General features: G+C 44.4%; 1 protein-coding gene across 2 annotated transcripts in view; it reads left to right on the forward strand.

Annotated features, from left to right (window-relative positions):
* The window catches only part of LOC114441540 (tetratricopeptide repeat protein 28-like), a 146,558-nt gene that overhangs the window by 123,171 nt on the left and 4,429 nt on the right, over positions 1-18,958 (forward strand). For both annotated transcript variants that reach the window (XM_028414516.1, XM_028414517.1), the window contains 13 exons: positions 48-592; positions 1,660-2,183; positions 6,873-6,982; positions 9,826-9,955; positions 10,062-10,280; positions 11,677-11,836; positions 13,839-13,979; positions 16,726-16,870; positions 17,018-17,197; positions 17,294-17,832; positions 17,974-18,221; positions 18,305-18,429; positions 18,522-18,753. In XM_028414516.1, coding sequence (XP_028270317.1) covers positions 48-592; positions 1,660-2,183; positions 6,873-6,982; positions 9,826-9,955; positions 10,062-10,280; positions 11,677-11,836; positions 13,839-13,979; positions 16,726-16,870; positions 17,018-17,197; positions 17,294-17,832; positions 17,974-18,221; positions 18,305-18,429; positions 18,522-18,753 — 3,298 coding nt within the window. The remainder of the gene's footprint in view (positions 1-47; positions 593-1,659; positions 2,184-6,872; positions 6,983-9,825; positions 9,956-10,061; positions 10,281-11,676; positions 11,837-13,838; positions 13,980-16,725; positions 16,871-17,017; positions 17,198-17,293; positions 17,833-17,973; positions 18,222-18,304; positions 18,430-18,521; positions 18,754-18,958) is intronic.

Raw genomic sequence — 18,958 nt, forward strand, 5'->3', positions numbered from 1 at the left:
CACTAATGTTCATTATGCTAATGAGGTGAAACATTCTTTTGTTTCAGGTCAAAGAGCGTAGGATGGAGGCCTGTGCGTATGCTGCCCTTGGTGCCACCTACAGACTTGTGCAGAAATACGACAAAGCCCTGGGCTACCACACCCAGGAGCTGGAGGTGTACCAAGAGCTTGGCGATGTGTCTGGAGAATGCAAAGCTCATGGTCACCTGGCAGCTGTTTATATGGCACTTGGGAAGTATGCCATGGCCTTCAAGAGCTACGAGGAGCAGTTAGAGCTAGGTCGGAGGTTGAAGGATCCAGTCGTGGAGGCTCAGGTTTATGGAAACATGGGCATCACCAAAATGAATGTAGGAGTAATGGAGGAAGCTATTGGCTACCTGGAGCAACAGTTGGCAACTCTACAGCAGCTGAGCGGCAATGAAGCTGTAATGGACAGAGGCAGGGCCTATGGAAACCTGGGAGACTGTTATGAGGCTCTGGGAGACTTTGAGGAAGCCATCAAGTACTATGACCAGTATCTGTCAGTGGCCCAGAGCCTCAATCGAATGCAGGACCAAGAGAAAGCCTACAGAGGCTTAGGCAATGGACACAGGTGAGTCTGGTGCAGCAGATAATCGTGTTGGGTTTTGCTAATAATCCAGTACTTTGCATACAGTTTGTCTCCCTGTGCTCACTGTCAAGGACCACCATAGTTAATAGAGACAATTTGCTAGATATGAGTCTTCTGCTAGCTGTCTCAGCTGCAGTCTAGTGGCCCTAGTCTTATCTGTATGCAAAGTGGCTTTGGCACACAGACGTGTGAAACTGAGGAAAGCGTAGTTATTTCAACCTCTTACATCTTGTGTCTCCTCTCCCGTCTATTTGTCCTCATGCTTCAAAAAACTGATAGCAACCTGGGAGACTATGGAACACTGCAAAATAAAACACGAAAGGCTCGCTAAAATCCTCATTTCAGAGATGATTTTCTTCTCATTGTGCGTCATCAGCGTGGCACCACAGCAATCGCACACAGCAGTATTAGCCATGCATGAGTTCAGAAGGGAATAATAGACATCAGACACAAACCCTTCCCATCTTCCAGCAGCTTTTATTCAAGCAAATACACTATCACACAACATTAATTAAGTCAAAGGCTTTTATTCTTTTAATGCTCCATTTCAACCAGCATCCAGCAATTGTTGGTGAGCCTGAGAGTGTGAATAAAGTCTGTTTGAAGACTGCAAAGGCAAATAAAAATGTTCTGATAAAATGAATGCCTCTCAACACATAAGAGGATGGAAGCAGGGATCCTTTGACAGATGACCCACATCCTATAATAGAGGATGGTAAACATTGTTATCCTTCATTCCAAATGGTCTACTTTGAAATTTTATATCATGCCTCAAATACAGTATAGGCTTACCCATAAACTGTCTACATCAGCAGTTACTGAGTAGTGGATATCTATGCTTCATTGAGGCTTCAACTGAAATTATCTCTAAAAAATGAACTCTTTGCTTCTAGTTCTCCAGTAAAGTATCAGGGAAGATTCCTCAATATTCATTCTGTTTTAACAGAAAACGCTAATGACATGTTCTCTTTTAGGTTGTTGTGGCGACTTGTTATCTCTGCGACTCTGCTTCAGTTTAATGCTCATTGGCTTTCTGTCTTCATTTGCAGGGCCATGGGAAACCTACAGCAGTCACTGGTGTGTTTTGAGAAACGGCTCGTTGTTGCTCATGAGCTTGGGGAGTGTGGCGGCAAGGCTCAGGCGTACGGTGAGCTGGGCGCTCTCCACAGCCAGCTGGGAAATTACGAGCAGGCCATCTCCTGTCTTGAGCGTCAACTGGCTATTGCTCGCGACACCCAGGACAGACTACTGGAGGGCGATGCCAGCTGCGGTTTGGGTGCTGTGTATCAAGCTATGGGAGAGTATGAGACAGCCCTGCGCTGCCACCAAAGTGACCTGGAGATTGCAGAGGAAGCAGGCAGTACGACACGTCAGGCCCGCGCGTATGGCAACTTGGGCCTTACCTATGAGTCGCTAGGAAACTACGAGCGTGCAGTTGTGTTCCAAGAACAGCACCTAAGCGTGGCGGCTCAGACTAATGACTTGGCTGCCAAAACACTGGCCTATGGCAGCTTGGGGAGAACACACCACGCACTGCAAAACTACTCACAAGCTGTCATGTACCTGCAGGAAGGTGAGTGAGTCAGGGGTAACAGGAGAGAGGATTGCCTTTGTTGCCTGAGCTGATAGGCTTAGAGTTTGTGAATTCATGAATATGAAATTCAGAGCCTATTTGTTGCTAAGCCTTTGCCACGTTTTATTAGGCTGTGTGCATGTGTGTGTGCTTAGGCTTTTGTGCTTATGTGTTATAAGTGCACAGGGGGATTTTGAGTGTGTATTATGCATCTGTGTTGTCTTCTCAGTTGTATAGGTATACCAGCATTTGTGTGTGTATGTCTGTGTGCAAACCGATCAGAATGCATGCCAAGGCATTTTTTTTTCTGTTTACTGCTAGCTGTTTTTCACACCTCTGTATCTACTTTCTCAGATGGTTCTTTACAGTGAGCTGCCAAAGGATCTTTTCACACAGTGGCTGTCAGACTCCTACCTCTCACGCTTCATTGTCCCCCACAGATTATGGTGAAATAAAAACCTGCAGCTTGGCCTCTCAAAAATTCATTATGCCGGTGACAGTGCAGGAAGTGTTTGTCAGTGAGGATGTGACAAGTGGAGGCATTCATGGATGTGAGCTGAATGACCACACTTCCAGCATTACTAGTGCCCATTGACGGGCTTCATGCTTAGGCACACCCACTGTGTTACGACCCAAACTCTGTTTGAATCCAAGAAAATTGGAGCTTGTGTAGGAGGACTTTTGTATATTTCACCCTGCAGGGAGTGAGTGCAAGGGAACAGGAATAAATCTCCTCTATCTCTCCCCCGTCTGCTGTATTAGAGCTAGCTGGGTCTGCAGTGACCCATACACCCTCTGCAGGCCTGCTTGTTGAGCTTTAATGGAAACAAAGGCGACAGGCCATTCTGTCTCCACCCTGTCCTCCTGTTGTCCCCCGCACTGTCCTTGTATTGTTCCTTAGTCGGGCTGTGAAAAAGAACAGTACCTTCACTATCCTTGACAGCCAATTATTTATGGCCAACCTACCCAGACCAAAAAGTTGGCATGGTTTTTTTCCTTTGAGTTTTTTTTTTTTTTAACTTCTACTGCTAGTTTTGTTCTTTTTTTATCATTTATTTTTTTCAATGCTGCACTGCTTGTATTTTTTTATTTTATTTTTTATTTCCTAGAAAAGATTAATTGGAAGGAGGGATAGAAAGGCTGGCTCCAAGCTTCTCCGGATACCGCTGACAACATGTGACCTCCAAATCACTATGTCTTTACTGATATGTGTGAGCTGATTATTATGTGTTGCGCAGTTATACAGAATGATAGCCAATTATATTCCAATGTAACTGCAATGGCAGTAACAACTGCTGTAACGGCAGATGTGAGTTTTGTCACTACACGACTTTTCAAAGTCATTTTTCTTGTCATGTTATATTGTACCACATAAAACAGGACTTTATCAATTGTAAACACAAGAGTCATTTCACACCAAGATGCTCTTTTCAATGATTAACATAATCAATTGTGTCATTAAATCAATGCAGTCATTGTAGCGACTAATGGAGGTATCACACTTTCCCTGCACAATACCTAATGGAACTAACCAATGGAATAACAATATACACCTATATTTTGTTAGAAATGTGAATGATGTTAGCCAGGCTTAGATAACCTGAAGAAGCTATGACATTTAAATCACCTAATGGGTGTGTTGCAGCAGTGTTGTGGTTGCTGGTGTAAAAGTGAAATCCATATGAACACACCCGAAGGTTTCCCAGTAGAATATTGCCCAGAAGACCTCACTACCTCCGGCAGCTTGCCTCTTTCTCATAATGCACCTTCTGCCATCTTTTCCCTGGGAAAATAACACACATGCATCCACATGATGTAAAGAAAGCTTCCATTGCTCCACTGTCCATCTTAAAACTTAATGTGTGGTCTATCATTAAGAGTTTTTCCAGAAAATGTCTCATTTGTGGGGTCAGGCCACAAAGACCCCACAGTCACCCATGACAATGTCACTGGGTCTGATTTTTGGTAACCATGCACTAACTCCTGCATAATGGAAACACCCACAAATCCTTCTGTTTTGGAGATGTTTTGTTTTGGTATGTACCTCCATGCGATTATCTGGACCAGTCTTCTCATACTTTTCAGCACTACTATTTTATGCCATAAATCCTGAATGTTATTGCAGTATTTAGAGCTTGTAGGCTTGTAGGCATAGTGAGTTACTGATTTTGTCAGTTTGTCTTTTCATTATCTTATAAATTACTGAGCAACATAAATACCAATATCCAGGTCTTAACTTAATGCAAATGCCTTGCCTTACCATCCATTCATTGTAGAATTGTGTTTGTGCAAGATGAATTTTAAATAGGGTTGTTAACATTGTACAATCCACATTGCTGTCATTTGGTACATTTGAGAGTCAGCAATAGTGGAGAAACTGGTGCATTTTTAGTGTGAAAACTCCTTTAGGGCAGCTTCTTTGTTTAGGATTTATGCCCCATCTTTGTAGTGTCTAATAGGGAATTTCTGTGTCTGACAATCACATGCCCCTCATGACACAATTGGCCAGTTACTGTAGCAGTGAGGAGGTGAGGGCAGAGTGGATTTCTTTTTCTCGATCTTCTTCTTTTTATCTTCTTTTCCCTCTGGTGCTAAACCACTTGTGGCTCTTTTCATCTGTACAATCCAGTGCAACAATATCAATGCTGTCTCCCCGGGGAGATTGTCTGAAAATGGTCGCCCATTTTTAAATGATTTCACACACACTGTTCCACATGTGGTCATGATCAAAACAGCACTGTGCTGTCATATGTTGCCTTTATGTGTATATGCCTATGCTATTTGCAGCGCATGAAACGTGTATGTGGTGTTTGAACGTAAGGTTTGTGTCTGAAAGCAGAGGTGTGTGGGCCTGAGGGGGCAGCACACGATCTCTCACCCAGCTGTCAAGCAGCCTTTAAAGTGTTCTCTAGTTGCTCTTCAGGGTGCAGCCAGCCACGGCCACATCCTCATGTCAGCCGCTGCTACGTGACTGTGCCTGCGGGGCGCACCAAAGGCACGCACAGTGACAGTGACAGACACTGAATGATACAGAGCGGGAGAACAGAGGGAGTGAGAGAGTTGGGGAGGGAAGGAAACATAGAGAGAGATAGAGAGAAGATGGCAGTCGGGCGGAGGAGAAAGACGAAGATCAGCATGAGTCATAATTCACATGTATTATTTCACTGTCAACTGGAGAATAAAGAAAACATAGAGTTGGTTGACATTCGGGCTTGATCATAAAGAACTATCACAGAGTAGCTCAGAGGAAGAAAGGTTGTGTGTGTGTGTGTGTGTGTACATGCACATGAAAGGCTCAGAGCTGGAGTTGAGATGAGTGAGGGGTGAGCCTGTCAGAGAATGAAAAGGATAATTTAGATCTGTTTCCTCTCTCTTGCTCCAGCGCCTAATGAGCCCTAAGCAGTGCAGAGTCCCCGCAAGCGCTGCCACCACAGTAAAGATGAAACAGGTAGAGAGCGAAGGGGGGCCAAAGAGACACAGGCACAGAGATGAGAAAATGAATACAGGAGCTAGAGGAGGAGAGGAGCACAGCAGATGCATGGGGGGAGAGGGCAGGGAGGCAGACAGAGGGGAGGGTGTGTGGAAAGATAAGGAGAGAGGGGAGACTGTTGCAGGCTTCAAAGGCTGCCGGCTAGCGTGGCCATGGAGGAGCCATGAAGTCTATGGTTGCGTGGTGTGCTGGTCTTGCGGAATAGGCTGGCTTTTTCAGGTCACGCTCTGTTCTTGGCTTATCTGGTCCAGCCACAGACTGTTTTCCAGGAATGCAGTGAAAAGCAGAGTCGGACGAGGGTGGCTTGGCCCATTTTCTCTGCTCTTTGACCAAAAGCATGTTCAGACCCCTTCCATCACACAAGCGGATGGAGAGAATAGACTTTCAAATAAGGACCATGTGTTAAGTGAGACTGTGCATGAGCACTAGCAAACTGCAAAATGCTTGCTATGCATTTAGCACCTTGTGGGTGATGTGTGGCCCCACAGCTGTTGTTTTTTCCCTCCATCATTGTCCTCTGTGGAGTGGCATTTTCATCTCGGTAATTGGGCAGAACCAAGTACTCTGTAGGCAGACTGAGGACACATGCAAAGAGGCGACACACGCCTCACTGCTTGAGGAATTGAAAGTGAAAAACAAACTGAGCGTACCAGGTGATCTAACACAAGCACACTGAACACACACACCTAGATACACACAGGCATGTGTGCATACACATTCAGGCATCCCCTGGTTTACCAAACAACTGTTAAACCAAATATCAAAAAGCAGACCTGGGCTGTGTGTTTGCATGCTGTCTATTATTAGCTCATCAATGTGTTTGCAAATATTTGCAGACATCCTCATGATAATGTGTGGTGTCTTTTATATCAGCATTAAGCGTGTGTTTGTGTTTGCTCAGCCAGTCAGCCTTTACCATTGATTACTATGCAGTCCGATTAGCGTTCTAACAGCTTCCCTCTGTGGCAGAGGAGTGTGTGTGTGTGTGTGTGTGTGTGCGTGTGCTTGTAAGTGTGTTTTGGACCCAGTGCAAGCAGTATTTTACAACCAAGGCCAAATATCCAAACCTGTTCACTGTCAGAACATCAGTACCACGCTATGCTTACATCTGTTACTCCAAACGATACCTATGAGTGTGTCTTCTTTGAATAATTTTTACTCTCCCTCTCATCTGCTCCCGCTTCCTCCCCTTCTGACAGGCCTGCGGCTTGCAGAGCAGCTGGCTCGGCGTGAGGACGAGGCGAAGATCCGCCATCGTCTGGGGCTCTCTCTGTGGGCCAGTGGGAATCTGGAGGAGGCCCAGCATCAGGTACAGAATCTCCTTGTTTGTCCTTTTTTTCCTTAACTCACCTTGACTCAGTTCTGCTCTCCTCGCCTCTGCTTACCTCGCCTCTCCCCTCCTCTCTTCCATCTGGACGCTTTCCAGCAATTTCACCTCTTGTAGTTAAAATTGACCCCTAATATGCCCACATCTGTTGGCATAGATGTTGGCAAAGATTACAAATGAGAGGTGGAAGTAGATGTCCAGACACACAGAGGGAGGAATATGTTTTAGTAATAGCTTTATAGTAAAAGAAACAGCCAGAGCATAGAAAACAACAGGAAAAAAGAGCGGTGATGGCTATAGAGGCTGCTGGCAATATGCTAGGGAGTCTGTTGAGCTGGTAAATGCTGTCATCTCAGCAGACAGGCGACAGATGAGTGAAGATTTTTTTGTATCTATGTGCATGGTCTCAGGAGCCCCATGCCTCTGCATCACACACACTTTCACTCCTTTTCAGCCCACTGCCCACCTGGCAAGCATGGAATATCCCCTTAACATCTCTCTTTGCAGTCTCCACACACTGGAGCTCAAGATTTGATTTTTTTTGTATCCACACACACAAGCCTGTCAGCTAATAGCAGTGGCTGTCACGTGTGTCTATAGGGATGTGTTTCCGCTGCTTTCATTTTTTAAAATCTATTCCAAAACATTTTTTTTTGTTATGATACATGCACAAAACTTACATCTATGTGACCCAGATATCTTTTGTTTTTTTGGCCCTGCATCATACTTTTTTTAAAAAAAGGAACTTTGTCTGTTTGCAATTATCTGTAACAAGAGCTGGGAAAAAAAAGACCGAAACAAGGTGGTGACTGGAGCGGAGGCTCATGAGTCATATTGAGGAATTTGTGTTCAATTAAAGCAAAATATTATTCTAACTAGCCAGTGCAACATATTTTCCGCTGCATGGTTGTTTTCCAGTTTAACGCTCGACCTTAAGACCTTAATAGTGCATGTTAACATTGTGTTGTCCTTGTTACAGCTATAACACAGATCCAGTCGTTTGCACACAGACTACAGCAAAGTTAAAGGTTTTTTTTTCTGCTGTCAAGCAGCATGTAACCCCCAGGGTGAATTGGTGGTGGGAAAGGACACTGTTGTCTGCAGAATATAGATCAAATAATTATTCATGAGCTGGACTGTTGCTACACATGACCTTGGTAAATACCCTGACCCACTTTTTACTGCAATTTTACAGGCTTGTATTTAAATGTATACACCAGCTATAGGTGTAGACTGCAAGGCCTCGTTCTATGTATATCGGGCCTTGATTCTAATCGGCTATTTGAACAGTGCATGCTCCTTCTCACACTCATATCTCAGTGAGCGTGAATCAATAAATACATGCTTTCAATCAGTTGCCCATTGTAGATCACTCTGATATCATCTGCCACAGAGGATGAGAGTTCCCCAGAGAGTTATTTTAAAAAATCATTACAAGTATGTGTGCATCAAACTCCGCTCACATTACAGATTCAGCATGACATTGACATTTACTCAACATGTCAGATAAAAGCCATGTTGGTGTCAGTGACAGTAAAACAAGAGAGTGCTTCATGAATGTTTAGCAGCTGAAGAATATAGAAGATTCTACCTGCACCACAGTCAAGCAAGTTGCTGTGGACGCAGCACATTTAGGATCGTTTTCTCTTTCATCTGTGCGAGGAGGGGTCAGAACAGAGGAAAGGCACTGTGAGAAATTAGTTTCACTCTTAAAAGGATGTGTGTGAGCTTAACAGATTAAACCAGCACTGCAGCAATCATCCCACAGCCCTATCAGCAAAATCAGCCTGAGACTAGCAGCTCTGTCTACTAGCACTAATGCAGCAGAACTCCAAGATTCTCTCCTGATCTCGACTCTCCCCCTTCACTCCCTCTGACACACTTTCCTACATGACCTTGGGATATGCCAGACGAGCTACAGTGTATGCATGTGTGTGCTCACGGGAAATGCACCCACACACTCTTTTTCTCTCTCTTTCTTTTTTTCTGTCAAAACCACAGTGCAGGTAGAATCCATTTAATTCTTATTAACAACCTATTCTACAGTGCTGCCCTTGTACAGTATGAACTGCATTCAAGCAGTGTCAGTCTCACACCCACTGGCCCTGGATGCCTGGAGAGTGGCTCTATAGCAGTCCTAGTCATCCTAAAGGGCTGCTATAGGTGCAGAAATAGGAAATCAATAAAGAGTCCTATGAATCAGCACTCCTGGCCAGCTCTGCTTGGCCACTGTGCAACACTGGCTGCCACCCCACCTCTCCATTGTCTCTCTTCTTCCCTCAATCCAGTGTCTGGCACTGAATATAAAGGTCCAATATCGCAGACATGCCTATTGAGTCCACAATGCATTCATTTCTTGGGGTGCTGCGTGTTCAAGAGGCCCACATAGTAGTTTAGTTTTGCAGTGCCCTTTCCCATGTCCAGGCAAATAAGAGCTGAAGAGAGGTTTACTGTGTTTGATGGCCATTCAACAAGCTACATTACATTACTTTGCTCTGAGAAACAAAAATAGGAGGCGTGATCAACAAGGGCCTGTGAGGTGGGATGCTACCATCTAGTGGTCAAAATCATTGTCTCTGCATGAAAGCATAAAACAAAGGCACCACAACTGGAAGATATTTTTATACATGTTTTCTAGTGTCTAATGTGGTGTACTTTCTTCAAGCAAATCCATGGCAGATGCTTAGACAGCAAGACTGTTCCAGTACACAGAACCACCCTTTACCGTAAAATATCTGTCCTGTTAGGTTTAACACCATGCTTAACTTGTATATAAATAAAGCCAAAACTGTCTAAAATATATTGCATCTTTTGTTTTTCCTCAGCTCTACCGAGCATCTGCACTGTTTGAGACCATCCGCCATGAAGCCCAGCACAGCACAGACTATAAACTTTCTCTGTTTGACCTGCAAACCTCCTGCTACCAGGCTCTCCAAAGAGTCCTTGTCAGCCTAGGTACTCCCAAACCCACACACACTCCTTCATGCTGTCAGAGTGGTTTTTTTACATGAAGGATGAGGTGTGAGAATTTGCCTCTTAATTAAACTCTGAACACCCCCAGGTCATCATGACGAGGCCCTGGCAGTGGCAGAGCGGGGTCGTACACGAGCTTTTGCCGATCTGCTGGTGGAGAGGCAGACGGGCCAGCAAGAGTCGGACCCCTACACCCCAGTTACAGTGGAGCACATCTTGGACACAGTCAATAGCCAGAGGGCTTTAGTGCTTTATTTCTCCATGGCTGCTGGTTACCTGTACAGCTGGCTGCTGGCTCCAGGAGCAGGTAAGACTGTTAGCTGTTATTTTGATATCCTCTGTTTTATTATGACTTACACTTAGTCATTCCTTAATCTGTTTGATTTGAGACAAGGGGAAATATTGCACTCAGCAAATATACCTGCTATGAAGATACATTTGTTGATGAAGTTAAAATATAAGCAGTCAATATCTCAGATTTCATCTGTGTGCATTCTTCTACACTGTGTATAGGACATACATATGTGCTTCCTGAAATCAAAGCACATAAAAGGCCTCAAGGCTTGTTTTTAGCTGCAGGGGTAAGAAGACCAGCTTTAACACCAAGCAGCAAAGCCACCTGCCACTCTTCTGCTAGGATTTGCCCCCCGCCTCGCTTTTGCCCCAGAAGGCATCTGCCAATGAACCATGCTAATTGATTGTGACACAGATAGTGACACAGCCAAACAGCACCAGCAGCATCTTCACACATGTCAGCAGGAAAACACTTTGCTGTTACACACAAGTCAAAGCAGGATTTCTCTCTCTTCTCTAAGTTTCCCTTACTTCTGGCTCTTGTTTGTGTACTTCTCCATGTTGTCTCCTTTGTTGACACCAACACGGCAAAGGGGATTAAGGGGCAGCCTATTTGTTCGACTTGTGAAAATTCCCGTTTAGGGAGCCGTGACCCATGTCCCATGCCACAAGCCTGAACATTTGATCAAATCCGGCTCCCAGGCAACCACACTTGAACATGACCCCCCCTCAGCACTAGTCATAAAGGAAGAAACAACACTACGGGGATGAGTGTACATCTTCAAAGTGTTGAATATTGCCCCAGGCTAAGAGGGAGCCACTTGCTCACTAATCGCCTGTCTGTCACTTCCTGGCATTCCCTGGCATCCAGCTGGCACACAAACCTGGCCTGCTCTGAAGAGGCTGCAGCCGTTCAGAAGGACCCCTAAAGTCACATTTACTTCACTAGTGTAAATTCTGCACCATTTTATACATACATACAACATCATATATATATATATAGATGTTCTCCATTAAAATATATTTTAAGCAAAAACGTGCATACACTTATACATCGCTGACATCGCTCCATCTCTCAGTGTGTCTTCCCCACCCCGTTCTGATGCTCCTGCTGGAAACGTAGCTGAGCTCTCGTGGCAGGCAGCAGATGGCACAGGCAGTCTACTCTTATCTTTTATTGAACATTATTTGTTTTATTCATTTTGCTCTGCAGATGCACTACTACACATGGTCTCACTCACAGCTTTCGGTTGAAGTGATCTAATATTCCCCCTGTTGTGAGCGAGTAATAAAAAAAGCATTAGATAAAAGAGGTGGAAAACAGTTGCATTTTAGTATTTTTTGTTATTAAACTTTCAATTCATAAACACCAGTAAAAATAAACAATAATGTTTTCCCTCTATCTACAGGCATCCTGAAGTTCCATGAGGTGTACCTCGGTGAGGGTCTGACAGAAGGAGGGTCAGACTTCCAGGAGGGGAGTGTTAGTGGGGTGGTCAGCGGCTCCTCGCTGGAGCAGCACATTGCCAGTGCCCGTGAGGCTCTGGGAGTAGAGTCTTATTACAGCAGGTGAGATGTTGACGGCTGTCACACGCCCCTTTCATACAGCTTGTTTTCCAGCTGTGCACTTTGCCAAAGCAGCAGGACATGTGCACTGCATGTGCTGCTGTGCTTACATGTCACTACTCTGCACTGATTGTGCAATTGTGCATTGCAAGTATACACTCAGGTGCATTACACAGGCTTTTTGATTCAGTGTGAATGACTAAGAGGGGAGCTTCTTTGTGAGAGAGGCTGCAATAAAATGAAATGCCTTTGTGTTGTTAGCTAATTATTGATCATAAAATAGTGAATCTTATCTCTTGCTTGTCTCTCTTAGAACTACTCATAGCTTTTTCAATGTTTTAGTGTAACATGGTGATCTTAAACTTCTGTTGCCATTGTTGCTAATTTGTACAGTGGTATAGTAACCATTATGTCTGTGCTCCACTTTTACATTGCTGTTTTTTACTGAGCTGGGATAGCTGCCAAGAAAAAAAACACATACCCACATAAACTGTATTGACACAAACTTGAAAGACAGACCACACTAATTAATGTGCTACTTAGAAAGCCCTTGTTTACCATCCCTCAGAAGCAGGTGTAGCAACAGCATGATGACATCAATAATACAGCCAAAACAGCAAGAAGAAAAAAGCTATGCTAAAAGTTTCATCCTAGGTGTTAAAGTCGTTTTATAATTCAGAATCTGTGTGTTAAAGGGTGTTATTCTGCCTGATTGCACCTGGTGATGACAGGCCTCCACTACCTGCCTAAAGTACTCCACTCTCACCCCAGTGGGAATAAATGAGACGGAATAATGGCCCTTTGGAAGAGGTGTTGAATCCAGTGAACAAACAGCAAGCCTGACATGTAAAGGAAGAGAGACAAGGGGTTCAGTGTGAGAATAAAATGGAGGACTGCGAAGGCGCTTGAGTTGACATGGTAAAATCAATGGGGCAAAATAAGCAGAGGCTGGTGAATAAACACCTAACGCACAACAGAGTTGTAGCTGAGAGACTCCACAGAAGGAGATGGAAAATGTGCTGAGATGTATTGAAAGTTAAAACCGCCCGCTGACATTCTACGCTGCGTTTGACATTAGCTTTGTTTCTCTAGTTGGTGTTTGATCCATAGTGCCCAGCTGGTCCACCCAGTGCCAGTCTCCGCCACCCTCGCTGCTTGGCCCTCCTGCCCCATTACCAGCTCATTTACTACTCCAATGGGAAGTTGCATACGCGCCACTGCGCCTGGATGGGCACAATATGGCACCACTTACCAGGCCATTCATTCTCTAGAGTGCAGAGAAAGGAAGGCAGCTCTCTGAAATGAGTGCAGAGGGGAAATGAATGGGATGGAGAATAATGGGGAGAGCATACATGGATGAAAGAAAGGATGATGAAGAGAGAGGAGGATGCTGCTTTTTTGACAGTGGAAATCTAGGAATCTTTTTGTCTTTTAAAAATACAGTGTATTCTTTAGCCTACATTTCTTGATCCAGAATAGACCTGTCAGTATATAAATCCCAAAGAAATGGGCCCACGTACTGTAAGAAGTGGTAATGGTAGTGAGAGCAAGACGGTGAAAGATCCCACGATGGTCCTGAGAGGTCCACAGTTCATTCTTGGCTACTGTGGGGGCACGGATCAGACACACTGTAAGAGTTATGTGATATGGGACCATCAGAAGAGAAGTTAAGACATGAAGGCAGAGATGGGGGAAAGTAGGGTTATCAGTTGTGGAGTGGGGGTGGTTCTGACTCCCAGCTGACTGGATCAGCTTTACCAGCATTATAATGAAAGGATTTAACTCTGCTTACCATCAGGGTGTTGGCTCAAGCCTGGGAAATTAGGCCAAGTGTGAGTGGGTTGAATAGTGTGTATTTTGGGCAAGTCAGGAGTGAGCGTGTGTAGTTGATTTATCCTCAGAGAAACAATGTAAGTCTGTGTATTGTCTACTCTAGTGTGTTTTCTGTGCCAACATGTCTGTGGCGGTGGATGTCTCTCACTCTGTCTTTTTCCCTCTCTTTCAGAGGGTGTTCGAGCAGTGAAACAGAGAGTGAGGCAGGAGATTTGTTGGACCAACAATTTGAAGAGCTCAACAACAAGCTTAACTCAGTCACTGATCCAACAGGCTTCCTGCGCATGGTGTCCAGAAACAACCTGTTCAACAGGTAGGGGATTGTTGCACAACACCTGGACGTTCTGGCACTCTTAATGAGAGACAGTCTTAATCATCTACAGTGTGACTTAGACCCACTTTCACACACACACACACACACACAAAGATTAAAAATATCTGCTGGGTAAGGAGATTCGAGGGTATTGTGGCTCATCTGTGAAAGCACTCTTTTCTCTATTGTTTAGCCAGCGCAGAGGCAGCATGTGAATCCTCCTTATTAAATAGACTGAGTAGAGCCAAGCTGCTAAAGCCCTTATCAACTGTCTACTCTGATGATGCTGTGTATGTGTGTGTGTGCGCGCACCCACTTTGTGTGTATGTGTCTGCTTGACTGTGGTTTTAAGATGTTTGCCCTGTCTGTGTTTGCTATGCAGATTTATGAGATTTTACTGAGTCTGCCAGTGGCTTGAGGTTTATTTATTGACACTATGCAGAGTATTCATTTACACAGTGCCGGTTGGTATAGTATACCAAGACGCACACTCAGCCTGTGCATGCATACGTGTGTGTCTGGGTCATATTTCCTTGTCCTCGTCCACAGTTGAGCTGCTCTTTGATGAGAGGGTAATTCCAGCTTTAATTGAGTCTCGGTGCTCATTAAGCCCCTTTAATGGGCTGCCGGTAATAATCCGCTCATTCTTTTGGGCCTCAAAAAACTCTGAATTATAAAGCTCCTCATGCTTAGGAGCCTGTTGTCTATCACAATACTAAAGCAAAAGAGAAAATGAAGAAAACCTCTTTGTCCTTTCAAGCTATATATCTTGGGGTTTAGTGCCTGGTGACTAGGTTCTCTTTAACTTCACCTCCCCCTCTGCATTTTTCCTTACGTTTGTATTAGCATTCATTATAAGGAATTGTTATGAAAACTCCAGTATTACCGCAATTACTTATAATTAAGAGAGTGGATAAAAATATACTCAACCCTAATTGAATAACGTTTAAATTAAAATAGGTACAGGAACATTACACTGCATATTAAAAGATCTGTCAATTGGCATTTTAACAGCAAGATGTAATCTACACTGGGGAGCTTGGAAGGATTACTATGGGAAGGTGATAATAAAAGACCCCTTGTGTTTAATCCCTTTAGTGTGTAACTGAATACATATTTATGCATAATGAGATTGTTTGATGATTTTGATTAAGTCTTCAGTTAAGGGAGCAATAAACACTGATAAAACAGGACGCCTGCTGTGAAAAGGTCAACAAAGTTAAGCAGTTATTTATATCATAGCAAATTCAGCTAGTATGTAAAGTGTAAGTGTGTGATAGAGGTCGACTTGTTTACCTTTGTCTACCACTTAAAGAACTGCCTGTCATCCGTACACCATTTTAGGCAGCCCCTGAATACAATCTTCACCTCCAGCCTCACTGCTTTCAGCCTTTTCCTTTCACTGTTTCCCTCTGCACTTGACACTCACCTTTTCTTGGCGTATCCCTTGCCTCCTCTCTCATTCTTCCTGTCAGGCTAACAAACGATTGTTTTGCTTTCCCATGGAGGTTCATGCCAGGGCCTGAGAGGGAGAAAGAGTGTTGGGAGGCTGGAGGGGAGCCAGTGGCCTGGGGCTACCAGAAGGGCAGGATAGATGTCTGTTGGCCAGGGTCCGGAAGAAACTCTGGCTGGTGGAGCAGATGGAGTGTAGTGACAAGTGTAGCCATAAGGCTACAGGGCCAAGCAAAAGGCTTTTAACCCCATGGACACCATTAGCACAGATCTCAGTATGCTGGGTGTCTCGACCGAAGCAGAGAGCTGTCACTCAGCTGTTTCAAAAGACACTGGACTATACCTTAATTTCCTTAGTTCCTTACTAGTCAAAATACTAGTCACCAGCAGAGCATGAAGGCACTAACAAACTTATCCTCTTTTAACTGTAAGCTCTGAGTTTTGATTATATGTACAGAGGTGTCTGTAAGGATGGGATGAGCTCTGCTCTCATCCTCTTCCTCCTCCTCCTCCTCAGTCATTCTGCCAAGCTACTAGGACTCAACACTACTTTGTGTTTGTGTGCTTTTCAAAGCAGTGCAATACTGCCATCTAGTGGATAACAGAATAATCTCAGGGGAATACATTAGACTGTATGTGTGTTCATAAGTATGGCCTCTGAAACCATTTCAAAAAACAAAGGTAAACCTTATATAACTTTTATAAATTGCTGCTCTCTTCTGCTGCAGCTTTGTGCTACCACCATAGCACCATGTCTGTGGCATATCTGACATGGACCTTGTTAGCCATATTCCCAGCACATCTGCAAAGCTCATAACAGGGCAGTTTGATGCACAAGGGCCCAATTTAATAGCAATATTTTTCTATAGCAAAAAACAATGCAGGCCAGAATACAGCAGTTTAAAGCAGCTTGCTCATATATCTTGAATTCAACTTGCAGTTCCTTGAGTTGATTTTATATCAACATCAGCATTTTGTAGTTGGTTTAGTTTCAGTGCATGCATAAATATTTTAAATGTAATTAATGGTTTAAATTGTGTTTTCTTTTTAATCAGATGCCTTCTGTTAACACCATAGTTAGTTGTTTTCTTGTGTTTCTTTGTGTTGTCTCTGTTATTATTATACCATATCATGAATATCTGTAGCTCCAGAGAAGGGAATGATAAATTGTAACTATAGGAAACCATAAAATCTCTGACATGGCAAACTGCCTTAAAACTGTCTGCAGGAGCATAGCATGATGTACAAGATGTTCCAAAAAATAAGTACAGTATTTTGTGTGGTGTTTGTGCAGGAGTTGCCAGAGTATGACCAGTCTTTTCAGCAACACCATGTCTCCTGCCAAAGACGGTAACTCTTCCCTGCCTCGTCGCTCCAGCAACCTTGGAAAACCTCCACTCCGGGCACTTTATGATTTGCTCATTGCACCCATGGAGGGGGTGAGAAGTACCTCTTTCTGTCATTTTCTGCCTGTTGACATAGTTGTGTGAAATGGAGAGGAGGAAAGGAAAATATACATGAGAAGAAACATAATTCAAAAGTGTGAATTTTCATGTGCATTCTAATGCTTTTTTTTTGGATGACAGGGCTTGATGCATTCTAGCGGGCCTGTTGGAAGACACAGACAATTAGTGATGGTGCTGGAGGGAGAACTGTACCTCATCCCCTTTGCCCTGCTAAAAGGAAGCTCTTCTAATGAATACTTGTATGAACGCTTCAGCCTCATCGCTGTGCCCTCCATCCATGGCCTTGGATCCAGTGGAAAGGTTTAGATTCTCATTCAGATGCCATACAACTGATGATTCTATATTTTTTTATAAACTACTGTTGCTCCAATGTGGACTTTGCTGCTGTGTTTTCAGGGTCACTCTCGGCGTCCTGGACCAGCTCCATGTGGTGGCGTCTCGATGGCAGCAGTGGTGGGGAACCCTAGATTGCCTTCACCTGTGATGGACCGCTGGCTGTGGGGACCCATGCCCTCTGCAGAGGAGGAGGCTCAAATAGTTGCTGAGCTACTAGGGTGTCAGCCCCTGGCTGGCTCTTTGGCCACAAAGGAGAGGGTGATGAGCGCCCTCATGCAGGCCGAGTGTGCACACTTTGCCACCCACATTTCCTGGAAATTGGCTGCTCTTGTCCTTACCCCAAATCCAGAGGGTGTTCCTGGAGGGGCCAGTGCCAGTGTTGGAACAGTGGGGAGGGGTGCGGGTGGGCAGAGGGGCAGCAGTAGTCGAGGGAGGAAGGGCTCCATTGGAAGTGGATTTACCATCCCAGAGTCTCTCCACATGCAGGATGACAGCAGTGATGTGGAGAGCATCTGTGACAGTCCACCTCTTCAGGAGTTCCTGCTCACAGCTGCTGATATATTGGACCTGAGGTTGCCCGTCAAACTGGTAGTGCTGGGGTAGGTGGACTCAATGGCAGAATACATTTAAATAACAAATTTGAGTCTATTAATGATTTATTTTTTAATAATGGTTGAAATATTAAGCTATTAAGTACTGTTATTTTATCTTTACGCTTGCATTTGTCACTGTGGCTACAGATCGTACCAGGAGTCCAGCAGCAAGGTCACAGCAGATGGTGTTGTGGGATTGACCAGAGCCTTCCTGGCTGCGGGGGCTCAGTGTGTTCTCGTGTCCTTGTGGCCCGTCCCTGTTGCTGCCTCCAAGGTTTTCGTGCATGCCTTCTACACTGCCCTGCTTAATGGGACCAAGGCTAGTGCAGCACTGGCAGATGCCATGAAGACTGTGCAGAGTAGCAAGCAGTACTCACACCCTTCCAACTGGGCAGGTTGGAGATGTCATCCAGTTATGCATAATAATATAATAAATAATAAAAAACAATGTAATGAAGCTCTTTTTCCTTCTTTAAAGGATACATGCTGATTGGCAACGATGTGAAACTTAACAGCCCGTCATCCCTGATTGGCCAAGCTTTGGCTGAGATTCTGCAGTATCCAGATCGTGCTCGTGATGCTCTGAGAGTGTTACTGCATCTGGTAAGACCTGACACACGCATATGAACATGTAAAATATCAAAACCATGACTAATAAAAATATAAATGCTTCTACATTGCCGTGATCCTTGCAGGTGGAAAAGTCTCTTCAAAGGATACAGAATGGCCAGCGTAACTCCATGTATACATCCCAGCAGAGTGTGGAGAATAAAGTGGGAGGTGTCCCCGGCTGGCAGGCGCTGCTAATAGCTGTGGGCTTCCGTCTTGACTCGGCAGGCACCGGTATTCCTGCTGCTGTCTTCTTTCCCACTGCTGACCCGGGGGACAGGCTTCAACAGTGTAGCACTACTTTACAATCACTATTGGGTATGAATACATTTTTACATGTCCTATATAAAAATGCATCCTCCAAAAGTAATGCCAATTTTTTAATTTCATACAGTAACCATCCCATTCTTTTATAACCAGCCCAAGTAGACGTTCTTGCCAGGTAGACTTCAGTTCTGTTGTGAATTTCTGTCTCTGAATTTATTCCCAGACTTTTATTTTGTTGAGATTGGGGGTCATTGTC

The sequence above is a fragment of the Parambassis ranga genome, chromosome 9, assembly GCF_900634625.1.
Source record: "Parambassis ranga chromosome 9, fParRan2.1, whole genome shotgun sequence".
Classification (NCBI taxonomy): Eukaryota; Metazoa; Chordata; class Actinopteri; family Ambassidae; genus Parambassis; species Parambassis ranga.